Source organism: Perna viridis, chromosome 8 (genome assembly GCF_037379345.1).
Source record: "Perna viridis isolate PV_CMFRI_1.1 ecotype Kerala chromosome 8, ASM3737934v1, whole genome shotgun sequence".
NCBI classification, from domain to species: Eukaryota; Metazoa; Mollusca; class Bivalvia; order Mytilida; family Mytilidae; genus Perna; species Perna viridis.
Genome location: NC_142452.1, coordinates 7,167,863 through 7,185,403, shown reverse-complemented (window position 1 = coordinate 7,185,403; position 17,541 = coordinate 7,167,863). Strand labels below are relative to the sequence as shown.

Sequence of the window (17,541 nt, the reverse complement as noted above, 5' to 3'; positions counted from 1 at the left end):
TACGTATCACATATCATTGGTAGACGAAAATTGTAGAACTGTTCTTGACAGAGCTCAATTAATAGAATTACAGAGGGAATAAAATCGATCTTCTATTAAAGAACAAAACAAAGAAACACATTTCATTCAGAATTATATCATTACATAACATCTCAGTTTGGTTTTTTTCGTTACAAATGTACATAATTTATTTAGGTAAAATGATTGCCTGATCTTTTCCTCAATATCAAGGTCTTACATTTATAGCAATATAAGCTTAATGAAAAACGAGGGCTGAAAAAATTCACAATATAAAAACCAATAGAACCTGTGTGAGATATATAGAATTTAACTGAAGCACTAGTGCAATATAGGGAAATTTCAGACACCCAAGGGTTTGATTGGGAAATCTCAGACAACCTTTGGTAAGATGATCAATAATAATACTACCCTCGGGTGTCTGAGATTTCCCAGTCTTACCCCCTGGTGTCTGAGATTTCCCCATCTTACTCGGGTGTCCGAGATTTCCTAATCTTACCCTCGGGTGTCCGAGATTTCCCCCATCTTACCCTCGGATGTCTGAGATTTCCCAATCCTGCAAGAGAAAAGTTGGTGTTTGCTTTTTTCTAAATTCGAGTTTGTTTTCGATTAAATGTTCGATTTGAAATGACCTACATTTAAAAAAAGCCTATATAGCCAGTGATACGCCATGACTGGTTGTAAAACACTGGTCAATTCAAAACAATCAATATAGACTAATCAATCATTGATTATTCTTGATAAAATTATTATTTTAAAAAATCGCATTTCACACAAATTGGTAAGATATAATCTTTCACTCTCTATACATTTATGACGGGAAAGCGCATATGGGTGAGATATTAAGAATCTACACCTGTACAAGGGCAAGATAGGGAAATCTCAGCCACCCGAGGGTTTTCTTAAATTTCATTTATCCAAAGATGTATGTGATTTCACAATCGCATGAGAAAAGCGGATGTTTAATTCTTTTTCTCATAATGAGTTACTTTTCCGACACAATGTTAGAATGAAATATTACCAGCATTTAACAGCTGATCGTGTCGTATCAGGCCAGTGATAAGTTTCGACCAGGTGTGAAATTGAAGTCACTTCAAACCAGTATATAATAAAACAAACTGTAAGAAACAACCAACCACCGCTTATGCTCAATAAAATATTATTTTAAAAGAATTTTAAAAAACATATTCGATATTGGTAAAATAGTATCGTTAATTTGTGCCAAGCGCTCATGTTCTGTTTCAATGCGTGGGTGAGATAATGAAATTTCGAACATCTTAAAATAGGAATTTTTGTGTCACTTTAGAGAGAAATTAAAATCCTCACAGGATCCAAGGTCTTATTCCCAAAACGACCAAAAAAAAAAAGACCATTTATTTTCCTTTCATAGATATACAGTTGAAAAAAAACAAAGTAGCAGACATTTCATCAACGGTTGGATTAAACATCAACAGAAAGAAGACCAAGCTCCTCCGAACAAGCATAAAGAACATAACAAATGAATACGCCATCAGAATAAACGGCGACCATTTCACAAAAAGTCGTAAGCGTGAAGTTGATCGTAAGTAATGACTTAATAACAGAAAATAGCATTGTTACGTCATAACTTGCGATCCATTTTACACTTACCACTTTTTGTGAAACTGACGCCTGTTTTGAAATCATAGTGGAAGTACAAATGTACCTATAAAAAAATTGGGACCGGTCAAAATTTATCGCCACATAGGACCGGTGCAAAAAAATAAGAGCCTAAATAAAAATTGCAATTCCATGGCTATCTGACTTAGAAAAAGTTGGGTGTCCTATCATGGTTATCGTATATAGTTTTTATTTGAAAATATATTAACAGATACAGTACTAGTGTTAAAGATCTAACCAATGAGGTATTGATATAAAGCTATTTCTATTTTAATACATATAGTTATTCCAATTACATTGAATTATGTTAAATAGTTGTGTTTTCTACTGCATTTATATAATGTAGACTATTTTTATTATAGTTTTTTTTAAGTTATTAAAAAATTTAGTTCAAAGTATTTGTTCGTAAAAAAAATATGTGTCCTATGGATATTATCAGTAAAAAAAGTGGTGTCCCAAAAAAAGTATTACATTAAAAAAGTATCTGTCCTACTGCTATTTGCACTGGTCCTATGTGGCGATAGATTTTGACCTATATCGGTATAAATTTTTAATACCTAACTTTTTTTTAATAATACCTTATTATTTACGCACTTTCATTCTAATTTTTATAGCTTATCACTAGTGTATGCCTTAATGAAACTTTGCATATGATTTATAATGTTTAGTTTGTAATAGCACATTTGTATGTTGTCTTATTTATTGTGTTGGATTGAACTAAATAAACCCAATCAAAATTTTGTTCTGTTCCGTTTCTAACATTATTCTCTTGCACTAATACTTCAGTCTATTGTGTTAGTTTTTAACTGAACAGCTCATGTGTCCTGTCTCAATCCACGGTTGTGATTAAGAAATGCTTATCGGAGAAAATTACTTTCTTCTTAGTGTGAAAAAATGTACAGTATTACAGTAATTGTCAACGGGAAATAAGTATAACGATGAGAAAATTAGAAAATAGACAAACACAAAAAAACACATGAAATAAACGAAATAACACGTACAACAAAAAGAAAATAATTATCAAAAGCCGGGAGCATGAACCAATTTCTCAAGAAACACCTACCGAATGTCACGCCCGGGATAGACGATAGAGAAAAGGAAATTATGACACAGTGAACAAAGATGACTGGTAAGGTGCTTTTAGTTGAAAAAATAACGTTATGGTTAAATAATAAAATACGAAAGTAGGAAACGTTATGTAACTCATTACAAATGGTTTGCCAGTCGTACTATGCAATTGTTATTTTATGAAAAGGTTAATATTTCGAGCCTGACTCTGGCACGATATTGTTTTTGTGTTTAATTTTTTTTTTCTTCTTCTTTTTTTTTTTGGCGGGGGGGGGGGGTACATGTGAACGCATTTCAGTGAACAAAATACCGAAAACGTTGTCCTAAGCCCTTACTAATTATAATTATTAATTATATCGCGATTCATAGAACATGACCATTACCTTGCTTTTATCATGTAGCCTGCAATATTTTGCAAGCTATGCCAAGTATATCTCTTGTGTAAGGCTTGAAATAAGTTAAGACTGAACAGCCTAAGCCATAGCAAATCAATTATATAAGAGTTGTAGTGAATTGACAAATCAAGACGTCCCGTGCAGGTCCGGGTGTCAAAAGAATAGGCCTGCAGCAGCGCTAAGCTTGTCGTAAAAGGCGACTAAATAGTGCTCAGGAACCTAGCTGGGGGCTAGGTGCTCTGCCCATAGAAAAACTGGGTTGTGTGCGCCAGGTGGTGGAATGGGATACCCCTTGCGTGTTGCATGCTGGGGTTGTCAGGCTATAATACGGAAAACCTGACCGCAAACCACAGTGGTGCACCGTGTTGGGAAAGATGCCACGTTCCTAGCACGCTAAAGAACCTTGTTGTGGTATTATATAGTAGGAACCTTTGCGCTCCGCCACATGAGCTAAATTGCCCGACCTCACCCATCCCTCCCTTTTTCTAGTGGCAATCAAAAGTTGTCGACCCTATTATCCTTGTGTCCCATCCCAATTTTCATTTCGTCATCATTCCATGTCATCCATTTCATATTTATCGTCTGAATATAGCTGAAATACTGCTGCTCGGACGTTAAACCCAATCAATCAATCAATCAATCAATCAATCAATCAATCAATCAATCAATCAATCAATCAATCAATCAATCAATCAACAAATCAAGACTTAAAAGAAACATTTTTATCTCATTCTAGAGTTCAGACGAATTCTACCGTACCGATCATATTTCTAAATTAAGAGTGTGTCAGTTCAAATCTGACCAATTTTTAACAAAACTATTAAAAGGAGATGAAAAGAGAGGCAAAGATTAAAACAATATTATTATGAGAAAAAAAAAACATTTGGCATTCGGCATACTCTAGATCATGGCCTGGCCTGGTCTTAAATTTGGCTAGGTCAGGCCAAACACAAAATAGAGTTGGTTTGGCCTAGATATTCTGGTTGCCTGGCTTAGCCTGAACACTATTTTTGGTCTTACATTTTCTGGTTTATTCAAGCTTCTGTTTATACTTGCTTCAAGTCTCTCCATAATATATATGCTCTTTTAAACTAATATTATTACTATCAAATATTCATTCACTATCCATTTGCAGAGACTGCAATATCTTGACCTACACTTAGAGATGGACGGTAAAGGAAAACTATTGACCAAATTATGCGACAAAAGCAATGACTTTTCATTCCATATTGTCAACTTTCCTTTCATCGGTGCGTATAGAGTTTACATATCACAACTCATACCTGCACGTTATATCAGAGCTTGCCGTAACAACGCAGACTTTTTGTATAGCGCTAGACTTGTTACAATTAGACTTCTGGAACAGGGTTATTTTGCTACAAGATTGAAGTCATCACTAGAGAAGTTTTATGGTCATCATCATAAACTCGTGGATCGTTACGGTATATCCATCCGCATCATGAAAACTGATTTTTTCAACGTGTCATAGTTTTCCTTTCTTCTTTCCTTTTAACTTTTTATGAGCAACTCGGCGGGTGTTTCTAGAAAAGCAAATAATATACACCCTACCGGTGCACCTGGTCCATGTTCCATGGAGTCAGAGTTTCTCATTTACTTTTGTTACTTTGTATGTATTATTTTAGTTACTTTATGTTCTTTGTTGTTTTCCATGTCTGGTCTTTGTCCCTGGGTTACATTCTTTCGATTTCCGCTAGAATCTTCGTTCCCTAGGTTATTCTTTAATTCAATTGACAACCTTCGTCGTAAATTTATGAGATTTTGCTTTGGGAATATAAATCATTTCATTGATGAAGCTTTACATTTAACTTTTCCCACAAGCTCTTGTTCCATTCAGCTATTTTTAACTCAACGAAGATCGCTGTGGTAGAACATCATAGTATGACATCATCTAGTACACAGTAAATTATTTTGAACATGCAATCGAAGTAGTCAGTCAATACATGATTCAGCTGCTGTATTAAGTCTAATCTAATCACAAAATAAACTTAGTGCAATTTGTCTACTCATATTGATTTTAGAAACATATCTATGATATAGTCTTTTCTTGCAAGAGTAATCAAGGGAACCAAGGTTATAGCGGCAACCACAATAATGCAATCCAGGGACCAGACATGGAAAACAGACACACACAACAAAGAACATAAAGTAACTAAAATCATACATACAAAGTAACAAAAGCAAATGAGCAACTCGGACTCCACTAAAAACTGGGAGCATGGACCAGGTGCACCGGTAGGGTAAGCGTCCTCTGCTTTTCTAGACGCTGTGTCCATATTATACCAAATGGCATACAGTATATAGATCAATTGGCATGACAAAAGTATTAAAGCAGATATGAAATTTTAACATATAAACATGAATTATTCGTGTATATATACAGTTTAATTATCTACCAAGTAGAGGCAGTAAATGTAGTACAAAGGTAACAAGTAAAGATCATTTCGAATTTTAAATTTTTCCAAGATTCAACATTCGTCTGATACTTTATAGAATTAAACAGTTGCAGTAACTTGCAAACACAAAGTTTTTTTTATCAAAAAATAAGGTTTAAAAAGGACATGCAAGTATAGAATGGAATTTGTCTCTAATATCATTAAAAAAAACATTGGCATACCCAGACTTCTATTGCCATTAGTTCATTTATTGACATCGATTGCAAGACTATGAAAACATAACCCCATCTTGGTTAAGAATTTCTTATACATAAATAGTGTAGGTTTATAATATGGTTAAAGACAAGAAGTAGAAATCAAATCATGCTAGCAGTATTTAAGTTTGCATTAAATTCTTGTAAACAAACATATAATCTTTGCTTTACAATATGTATATAGTTAACACCACCTCCACTATTCCACATAGCATTAAGGCCCAGTTTACATAGGTCATTTCCTATTGAACACACCCAATTATTCTTACTGTTAGGATACTCTATCGTCTGTTCAAATAATAATTTATAACAATTAGACAGATTACAATTTCAACCAGTAATAAAAATATGCACCCTTTTATACACATATAATGGATATCTCACCAGTTCATAATAAACCATAACATTAGATGTCGTTGACTTTACATTCAAAACTCTTTTACAAAACTTTAAATGACTTTTTTTCCGACATCTTGTGCTTTGTGAAATTCCCATATCTCAGATTAATACCACAATACACTATTCACATACATGTTTTATGATGATTTTTTAAAATTTCTTAAAAGAGCAAACATACTTTTACTATGCATTGCTCAGTGACATTTTTTCGTGACATCGTAATTAAATTTAACACCTAAATAGGTAACTTAATTAATACCACCATTTCATCATTGCATGATTTATGGTTTTACCACCATTTCAAAAGAAAAAAAGAACTACAATTTTTGTTTTGCTACCATTTAAGGACAGTTTCCATTTTCTGTTATTTTCATACAAAACATTCAGGATATTTAGCAGACCTTCTACATATTCTGTAAAATAATCATATCGTCAGCATACTTGAGTAAATTATCAGAGTCAATGCTTTCAGTTTAACATTTTCATATCTTTGCAACAATTTGCAAAATACCCGTTTTATATAGGGATTTCAGTTGCCGATCACAATTACTGTTTTAAGCCTGATCAGAATTACAAATTAACTACTTTCATCTAAATGCTTCATTTTAATTTGAACAAAGGAGATTGGATATGCATGTAATGAAAGTACTGGTGGAGAAGTACCAATATTTCTTGTTAGTACGCAACATGTCGTACGTAAAGTTCTTGTCAAAGATGAAAAAAACATGTTATTTTATTTGGTAACAAATTAAAACAAGTTTAACGTATGTGTTCGTTTCCCCAATCTCGTACCAAACGAGATTTGGGTGCTTCTCTTCTGGAACGGAAGTAAAAGGTTCGGTACCTGATATAGTCGACTTATCAATTTTGACTGTAAGCAAAATTTATACATAAAAGAATTAAGTCACCCATATATGCCTGCAGGATGCACTTGCCATACATGTTCTTTTATCGTAGTAAGATATATTACTATTTTTGTTTTACCCTATACAAATACATGTTAAAATAATAGGTTCATTAGATTACCATAATTCTTACCGGTGATATGTCATTTGTTTAGCCGATCACCATTATCACCATGGTTTCTACCAGTTAATGATTCTTACTGTATTTAACTTAATTTATACGAATATTTCTCCAATAAAATTATCAAATCATCAAACAATGGTTTGAACATTTCTGAAATGAAATTTATGAAATACAAGGTGTTTAAGAAATGAGCAGAAATATTTGAACATCCAGAATCTATAAAAAAATTGTAGAATAAAATAATGGAAACAAAAAGCACACGCACTATATACTATAAACATTGTTTTGAAATGATTTTAAAACTTTATCAATTTTTTTTATCAAATACTATAAGGGTTTATTATTCAAAAAGGGCCTTAAGGAAAAGACGATCGTATGTGAATCTATCGAAGTTCTGCTGAAATGTACCGGAAGTCATAGTGTTGTGTTTCACCCATCGAAAACATCTTTAGTGTTCAATTATTTATATTATGTTCACAAATTACAATTTATCTTAAATTAATAGGCGTTTTGAAATTATGCATTTGATATCAAGTAAGAGGATGAAAGCTTCAGTATAATTGTAATACCTCGAGTAATGAACCACACAGCAATCTGCAACTTCAAATTTCAATCTAAGAAATGGGCGGATAAAGACTTATACACTGAGTACTTGATTAATTAAACCGTTTTAAATAGATTTCATGAAATTAATGTTGGCTCCTTCTTTATTAAATTATGGAGACGTGACGAAATTGTTATTGAAAATGTAAAGACAGCTTTATCACAACAAACAAAATGTCAAATTTCTATATACTATTTTCAAAGATAAAACCGTTATAGTTATAGTATAGACGCTATATTTTACACGAAAAATCAAAATCTGGAAATTTGACCTAAAAGTGCACATGTAGAGGCTCAAGATCAAAGGTCACTACCACTGGTATGCGACAAAGTGTAATGGAAGTATTTATTCACACGGCTTTACAGACAAAAGATAATACAAACAGCATACGATAAGTTACAGTGAAAAATGCAAAGTTATAAACCCAAAAAATTTATCTCAACGTTACAGTTCATAGTAAAAAATCACCAAACATGAAAAGTGACAAATTAACTTGAAGTTTTCTAACTTTATGTCCAATACCAAAAGGCCAGCTTAGCTTGTCAAATATAAAACAGTAAAATCCACGATATATTACAATACAAAAACAAATACAATATGTAAACAAAAACAAAAATCAGGAAGTCGAAAGTCAACAACCCATAAAAAGATACATTCACTTGAGTTTGTCTACAAAAGTAACTGACATCGAACTTTAACAAAAAAGAAAAAACAACAACAACAAGAACAAAAACAAAAAACTACCAAAGCACAAATTGTTTTATTAGGAAAAGGTCAACTGCAACATTTTAAGTGTAAAATATATGGCCACGAACTCTAGAACGTCATCATAAAGTTCTGTACCATCATTTCAAATATTAAATTTTTATATACTTGAAGACCAAATAAAAAACAAAACAAACACACAATAATAATAATAATAATAATAGTAATAATAATAATAATAACATGTAACAGAACGGACAATATTTGGTACACCGAGGAAGTGTAGCCTCAAAGTCAAAATATCAGGTTAAAGGCCACTAATCTTTAAACGCAGCACATCGTCTTGAGGTAATTTACATTTCAAGTTCAAAAATCCATATTGAAAGACAAATTTGTTATGGACACTTTACAAATGTATATGGTGAGTCCTAATTAAAAAAGTAATACCTTATGATGAAAACGTCCAAAAACAAGGGTGACGACTTACTCGATCATATACAAGTAAAAGTAATTACACCAAATCAAATAGTATTGTATATATTAAAGTTCAATGCTTTAAATGAATCGCTAGAAAAAACTGTAACAAAAACTGACTGTTTCATCACTGGATTATATCAACAAGATACATCTGTAACGTTAAGTGTATTTCTATTCATTGATTATTGTCCGTAGAAGCGTAAGTAACATACTCTGCAACTAATATAAACAGTACTATATGCGATTGTATATTCTTATGCAACAGGATTGTTAGCTTATTTAACTCTGTAAAGAAGAAAAATAGACAAAACATCAGTTTTAATTTCTTTGAGAAGGATGAGGAGACCACTTGTTTACCCAAGGACATGCAACTTATGTAATTTTGTTTAATGTATTCTTAGTATGGGATTTTATTCAGACTTGTGTTTACACATTTCAAGTAACAATACCCTTTGATTGTCGCCATAAGTTGTCAATATTATTTTAAAAATTGTTTCAGCAAATAGTTAAGAAAGACAGAATACATTATAGGTAAATTTGTGTACCAAGAAAAGACTCTTAACGTGTGTTCTTTACAATAACAAGCACGTATTCCAGAATGCAGGAAAGAGTTTCTTTTGATACAAATTATGTTAGCTTTTTTTTAAAAAAAATGTAAATAAATCAGAATCCATTGTTGTATATCTAGATTTAATGTGATTAGATTAAATGCACTCGTTTTCACCACAGACTACTTGTACTTACCATGAAAGTGGTGGTATCTAAAAAACACAATTGTTACCGCTACAATAACGAACATAAATAGTTCTGTTGATAAAATACATTGGTTCCGATTGATAACAGAACTCATCCTATCCAACGAAAATACTCCGGTTATTTCTTTTAGGCCAAAATACAGAATATGCAGTCGTCTAGAGATTTATAAATTTTCAAACAATAATAAAAGTATTATTTCATCCAATATATTTCAAGAATTTAACGTTACGCAACTTCCTATGTATTTGTTATGCAATTTGGATTTCATGCATGAATTATTATCATTTCGTGATTCTTAAATATGTGACCTTTTTTCAAAAATGTGTACATTTGCAGCAGGATTTTATTCAAACAAAGTTCATACTTTGAAGTCATGAATTCTTAACTTAAGTTATTGATACATATTATGAGTTGCGTTTGAAGTCTTTTACGAAAATAAAGTAACTAGACCAAGTGCTTGGTACAAAGTTAGGAGAGAAAAAAAAACCTCGTGGTTAATGTCGCCAAAAAATGTTCTAGTCTTATTGATGGGAATATCTTCGTTTACGTGTAAAAAATGTTTATTTTCCTTTTTTTCAATTTTAAAACACCCGTTGAGTATGGTCTATAAGTATAGTATCGATTTCTTTTTGTATCCGGTATTTCTTCTGTTGAAAACATTAAAACCTACAGCCTATTTGTATTTAGTTTGCCACATCCGGTTCATTAATATGATGCATAATTAATAGAAATTATCTGTATAGAAATAACTAATTGTGATATAAAATATCATCGTATTTACACACAATCATTCATCAGATTGTAGGTTTGTTTCTCAATAAACAGTTCCTTTCTTTTAAATTGGAGTAAAGAACCCATTTTCATGAATTCATCAAGTCATGTGGCGTAACGTATTCAACGTCTCTCAGCGGGGTAATAAAAACGGATGAAATACGTATTGTAAAGTTTTAACAACGCACCATCAATGGCCAGTTTTAATGACAACAATTAAGGTTATTATAGGTGTTTTTCTTCTATACAAAAATGAAAATTTCGCAATATCTATGTTTATCAGGGGAACAACCTGCATTATGATGATATAATTCCACTTTAACTGGGTTGCAAATTATTTATCATCTATTATATCATATGGTTAAGACATCATTATATGCATATATCATGGAATCAATAACAATTGAGATAACTAGTGATTAAAGAGTAATATCGATTGCAGTTGTGCTATTTTTAGGAAGTCAAAAAGATGATGCCGAGGTTCGTTTAAAGTATTGCATTTTAATTATAAATTATAAGAGTAATTAGTTCTTATTAAAGCATGAAACATAATAGTTAGCTGATAACAATTTCATCAGGAAACTAACTAAGTTGAATCACAGTTTACTTCTCTTGTGTTCTTCCTCATACTTTGTAAGAAATAATTCCAAATCATCTTCCCAATACAGAAGATGTTTACAAAATGCTAGAATTTTTAATCGACAACATATTTGTCCAGTGTGAAGTCAGCCTCATATCTTGACCTACACTTAAAAATCGATGGTAAAGGACAACTATTAACTAAACACGACAAACGTGATGACTTTTCATTCAGAATTGTCAACTTTCCTTTCATCTGTGACAACATCCTTTCTGCACGTGCGTATGGAATGTTCATATCGCAATTCATACGTTATGCCAGAGCTTGTCGAGACTACGCAGACTTTTTGTATCGCGCTAGAATTCTAACAAATAAGCTTCTGGAGCAGGATTATGTTGTTACAAGATTGGAGTCATCACTACAAAAGTTTTATGGTCGTCATCATGAATTCGAGGATCGTTACGATGTATCCATCTGCGCCATGAAAACTGATTTGTTCAACGTGTCATAGTTTTCCTTTCCTCGTTTGTCTACCCAGGACATGACTTTTTATGAGCATGTCGGCATGTGTATCTAGAATAGCAAAGAACTCTTACCCTACTGGTGCACCTGGTCCATGCTCCCAGTTTTCAGTGGAGTCTGAGTTGCTCATTTACTTTTGCTACTTTGTATGTATGATTTTAATTACTTTATGTTCTTCGTTGTGTGTGTCTGTTTTCCATGTCTGGTCTTTGTCCCTGAATTACATTCTTTTGATTACCGCAATAACCTTGGTTCCCTTGATTACTCTTTTAAACAAATTCACATTAAATCCAAAAAAAAAGTCTTAGAGATCAAATACTTTCTGTTATCCAGTTCACTTATCTAAAGTTGATTCAGTTGTACCGAAAACTGAAGTACATATTACGAAATATAAAGAGCGTCAAACAAATGAAGTCTGAAAATCCTTCAATTCTATTCTTCTAATTTTCAAAATGGTATGGTAGATTTAAAAACAAAAAAACAAAAAACAAAAACAAAAACAAAAACAAAAGATACCCCCCCAAAAAAAAACAAAACAAAACAAAACCAAACCAAAAAAAAACCAAACAAACAAAAATTAGATTTTTTCTTTTCAATTCATGTACGTGTATTTTAAGTCATACAAAATGTGAGAGAGAACCAAACCCTTCGTGCAATTTCCAATTCTTTATTTTGGGGAACCTCTTGTTAACATTATTAATCTGCCGAACAAAATAACGGAGTATCTATATATGTGACTGTTTCTAGAGAATCGAGACAAAAATACACTACCCAAACACCTGGTATATGTTGGATTCTTAAATCGTTTAAGTTTGCTTTCTTTTTTTTCTGTTTTTTTTTTCTTTCCTTTTTTTTTTGTCATTTAACAAATAAAATATTTTAATTTCTAGTATATTTGTTGGAATAGACATTTTAATTCGATAAAGTAGCATGATATGTCTAAAGTTATTTTTTTTAATCACCAACGACGAGGAATGCAAAACACGACTTCAAAGATATGTTATAATGACAAACGTTCTAGTGTACCTATTTCATTGTGACTATAAGGTATCTTAGTGCTTTGATCTCTTGGATAACAACTTTGTTCTTCTTGTCATTACTGAGATAGTTTTGACAGCTGGTTAAGACATTCCAAACTTGCGTAATAAATATCAGTTTAGATAGTCTAGTTTCATGGTGGGGAGCTTGTTCTTAATAATGAAGTTAAGTGTTACTGCATATACATTTCACACTTGTTGGTTAAAATAAATAAAATCCCATGAGTTCTACAAAAACCTGTCTCTATCACATAAAAGCTCTAGATTTACATTATTTTTGAAATAAATTGCAAAGCAATTCTTACGTGAATGTTATGATTTTTATTCCAACATTAAACGAAGGTTATCACCTTATGATAAGTTAGGTATATTTTCAGAGCTGATACATACATCATGCTTAAGGCATTTTTTTAAACAACGGCTTAACAATAAGGGTAGTGACTGAAATAAAATAATATTATATTGTGGTTTGATACACTATGTCTTAATGATTCATTAACTGCATCTATCGTATGACTTCAATTATTCAGTCACACAAAAGGACAAAATATTTTGTTAATTGATCTCTGACATTTTTGGTCATACCCTACTTGAAAGGGTCATAAACAACATAGAAGAAAATCCGATGCATTTGTACATTTTCTGGCCCATATATTAAGTACACTTCATTCTAGGCAATAAAATAGACAATTGTAGATATGCCATGTACTATTCATCATTAAATCGCTTAATAAAAATATCTTATAAGATTAAAAGTTTAGTCGGATGCAATAGTTTTTAACATTTCAAGTGGAATAATATATTTTTGAATAGAGGCGTTCAAGTTCGGTCAAAATACCTGGAAATGCGGATCGTTGAACCAATCGTCTATTGTCTTATTTAGAGATACTTCTACTTTAAGAAATTACATTCAATTTCAAAAATATCTAACTATTATGAGTCGCCTTTCTGAATCACAAGTTTTGTTTTATCAAAATATGGCAGCATCTTTCCAATTTAAAACTCTGACAGTGGCAATGTGATTTGCTGTATCAGTTCAATCTATTTGAACTTGAAGGCGTGTCAAGGGTGTTTGAGTTCATATCACGTTTGAGACTGACCAGTAAATAAAAAAAAAGATCTTTAAATGATGATTACACAAAAAAGCATTCCAACTTAGCGCTTGGGGCCAATATATTAATTGATGGTAATTAGATAAGGCGGCATTGAGAAGTTTATGAAATTTATGATAGCAACGACTAACAGCAATAAGTATTCCATTTTCTCTGGTGTTGATATACAGTCAACAGATATAAAAAAAAAACGCAGTTTATATTTTATTTATGATGTATTGCAGATGCTTCAATCGTTTCTGAATATGTCGCTGATCACGAACACGTCGTACATCATGATCAGTTTAGAAAGTACTTGCAGATCAATAGTGCATATATATATATAAAGGTCTGAAAAATTCCCAAAGATGTTAGAACTGTCAAATTTGCAATACAGATTTTTGGTCGTACACTCGGCGCGGACTCGAACTCGTACGGCTGTGACATCTATGGCAACATCGCTTGCACAAAATCCAGCGTCCTAGACCACTCGGCCAGATAAAAAATATAACTTATATATATATTTGTTCATTTCTTTTTTCTTTCTTCTTCCTATTTCACACTCATAGGCCATTGAACCACAGACACAAGAGTTCACCTGAACCACAAAAAAAAACTGGTTTGACTGATTGAAACACAATTTGACGACCAGTTGTACCAAAATTAAAAAAAGAATACACTGGAAGACCAAAAAAGCTACAAAACGAACACTTCGATACACGAAGGAAGTTAAAAACACAAATTTAATTTTAAAGTAAAAGTTTAAGGCCACTAATGCTGGAACGCGGCACATCGTCTTGAGGTCGACACTTTTTGTGGCGAGTCTTAATTAAATAAGTAATACCTAACCGATGCAAACGTAAAACAAACAAAATAAAAAACAAAACAAATAACAAAAAATAGCAAGAGAGAATAATATCCCAATAATAAAAATGTAGAAGTTATTTCACAAAAACACAAAAATACGAAAGTTTGTGATATAGCATGACACAAAATGAGCCGGTAGAATAAACTGTAACAGAGGTTGACTGTTTCATCACTGGTTTATATCAACAGGATGCAGCTGTAACGTAAAGAGTCTTTCTTTACGTTGTGTAGATTGATGTCGATATGAACTTAAGTATTACGTTCTTAAACTTATGTAAGCAGCACGATAGCCGATTACTAATAGGTGTTTATATAGTCTAACTCCGTATAGAAGAGACAAAACAACAGTTTTAATTGCTTACTTAAAGACAAAACAATTCTGGTAATTGTCATCAAACACTTTTATTAATATCCTACTGGTAAAGGTCATTATGTTGATAAAGCATTTGTAGTTTGAGTTTTGAACAAGGAAAAAAACACGGAAGAAATACCGATGCATTTGTACTTTTCTGGTCCATATATTAAGCACATAATACTTTATCTTTCTAATCAACAGAGACAGTTGTGATATGGTGTGTACTACTCATCATTGAATCAATTAACAACAATTTCATTTTATCACTAACAAGATTTAATGTTTAGTCAGAAATGTGATAACGTTTAACGTCTCAAGTAGAATAGACGTTCTGCAATTTCAGACAAAATACCTAGACACACGGGTCATTTAATCAATCGTCTATTGTCTTGTATACTTTTAAAAAATACATTCAATTTAGCTGTACATTGAAACTAATATGAGCCCTTCAAACTTTAAAAGGAGAGTCATATCTTTCTTTCTGAAACTCTTGTTTTGGTTTTATTAAAATATGGCAGGATGAATTCTAAAATTAAAATAGCACTATTCTGACAGTGACAATGTGATTTGCTTTATTAGCACATGAGCATATGAGGTTGACCGTCAACAGTCTAGAAATAATTATTACATAAACAAGCAGTGATTTATTTATATATTCTGACAGTGCTTGTGACCAATACGCTTAAGCGTTGTAATTAGATAAAACATTTGAAATCGTTCACAAAAACGACCAACAGCAGTGAATATAACGTTTCCTCAGGTGGTTATGGACAGTCTACTGATACTTATGCACTCAATTTTTATTCAAATTAATGTTTCGATGCTGAGTTTTCGTTCGTTCGTTTCTGATTTAGAAGTTGATCACGAATGTGTCGTACATCGTGATAAGATGGAATGTCTTTAATATCTTTAATTTTTTTTATAAACTGTTTGATCAGGAAGTGCAAATGAATCTAGTGTTTTTTGTTTCTTGTCTTGTTTTGCTTTTATTTTTATTTATTTATTTTTTTTTTTGGGGGGGCGGGGGGGTAGTTCATTTCTTTATACTTTTTCGTACCCCAGTTAAAAGTATTTTGAACGTGGGAAAATCCACGAATAAAAATGTCGCCATAGCAACAAAGAATATTGGAAAAATAATAGTACAACACAAAAGAGCTGACAACAGCTTTGCAATTGTTCAAGTTCAGTCAAAGAACAGACATCCGCTGTTCTATTTGTCGAGTCAAGTGAAAGAACTGATAATCGCTCATCTATTCGTCGAGTCCAGTCGACATCAAAGAAGTGACAACCGCTGTTCTTTTCATAGAGTCCAGTCAAATAGGTTGCCTATCTATGACAAAGGTCGTTTGTCGTTTGAATGTGCATTAAAGTGTCAATGTTGCAAGTGCAAAACAATACAAAAGTCTGAATCATCTTGCTTGCAAGAAAATAAAATGGCTTATTTTCCAGGATTTAGTCATTTCAGTGTCTCCCATCATGTTAAAGAAACATGTACCCAGAAGTTTTTCTTGACTTGTCGAGGCACAGAAAATGATAGAAAGCGTCCTTATTGCAACTTTATAAACAGATTTGTGGATGTGTGTGTTTGTTTTTTTAACTTTGGATAGCCACTCTATCTGCGTCTTTGTATGTAACCTGAAAATGAATTATGAGCATGGAAACAAAAATCATGTCGTTTACTACGAAAATGTTAAATGTACCGAAATCAGGAACACGTTATGACATTTAAGAAATATAAATAAAATACACTCACCATTAACAAAGCTACAGCAAAGAAATATAACTAATATTCCGTGGGCACATTCCATAGACAATCCATTACATTGACCCATTCGTCATTTTAAATATGTTCATTTTCCTTCGATTCAGTTTTCATAGTATTGTAAGCATTATTGTTAAATCACAACCTATTCGCTTCTATTAAATACCGATTTAACAGAACACATAGAAGCTGTTTCATGGTGAAGGTTTTCACTCCCGAGCTGCAATTAAAAGATGATTTTGAAATGAGCCTTGTTGTAATGTATATCTTAATTAAATGTGGGCGACAAAACATCTGCTAGCAGTCAATAATGGAGCTTCCTTTAGCTTCTACTGCAATAGACAACTCATCGATTGGAGTTTCTGCGACACTAGCTTTACTGTAATGCTTTGAAATGTGTATATATATTGTTGCTAATCAATTGAATTGAAATGGAAGGTGAGGCTAAATCTTTTACTGTCCTTAATTAGGTAATTATACCCGGGGAGGTTTGTTACTTGAAAAAAGTCGATATATTAACAGTCTGTGATTGATCTTATGATAACCTGAAAGAAACGCTGAAACAGCTAAACTTGGATTATATTAACCGACTTCTATAAAGACTGAGAATGATACATTATTTTTCGAAGACATATAAAACGTGTTTACCTACAGTAATTACTACACCTTCCTTGAGATTTCAACAACTGCTAATCACCAAATATATGACAGCAGTATTTTATATCTTTTTTAGTAAGCTGTTTTTAATATTGCGAAACCCCAAGTAATATTATTAAGTCAAATAAAGACTAACACGGAA

The 17,541-nt window shown here is 32.2% G+C and overlaps 1 protein-coding gene across 1 annotated transcript in view; it reads right to left on the bottom strand.

Annotated features, from left to right (window-relative positions):
• The window catches only part of LOC148609141 (uncharacterized), a 44,690-nt gene extending 27,726 nt beyond the window's left edge, over positions 1–16,964 (bottom strand). The window contains exon 1 of the mRNA XM_088540384.1: positions 16,734–16,964. Within this exon, the coding sequence (XP_088396510.1) occupies positions 16,734–16,812 (79 nt within the window). The 5' untranslated portion in view covers positions 16,813–16,964. The remainder of the gene's footprint in view (positions 1–16,733) is intronic.
• Positions 16,965–17,541: the final 577 nt, after the last annotated feature.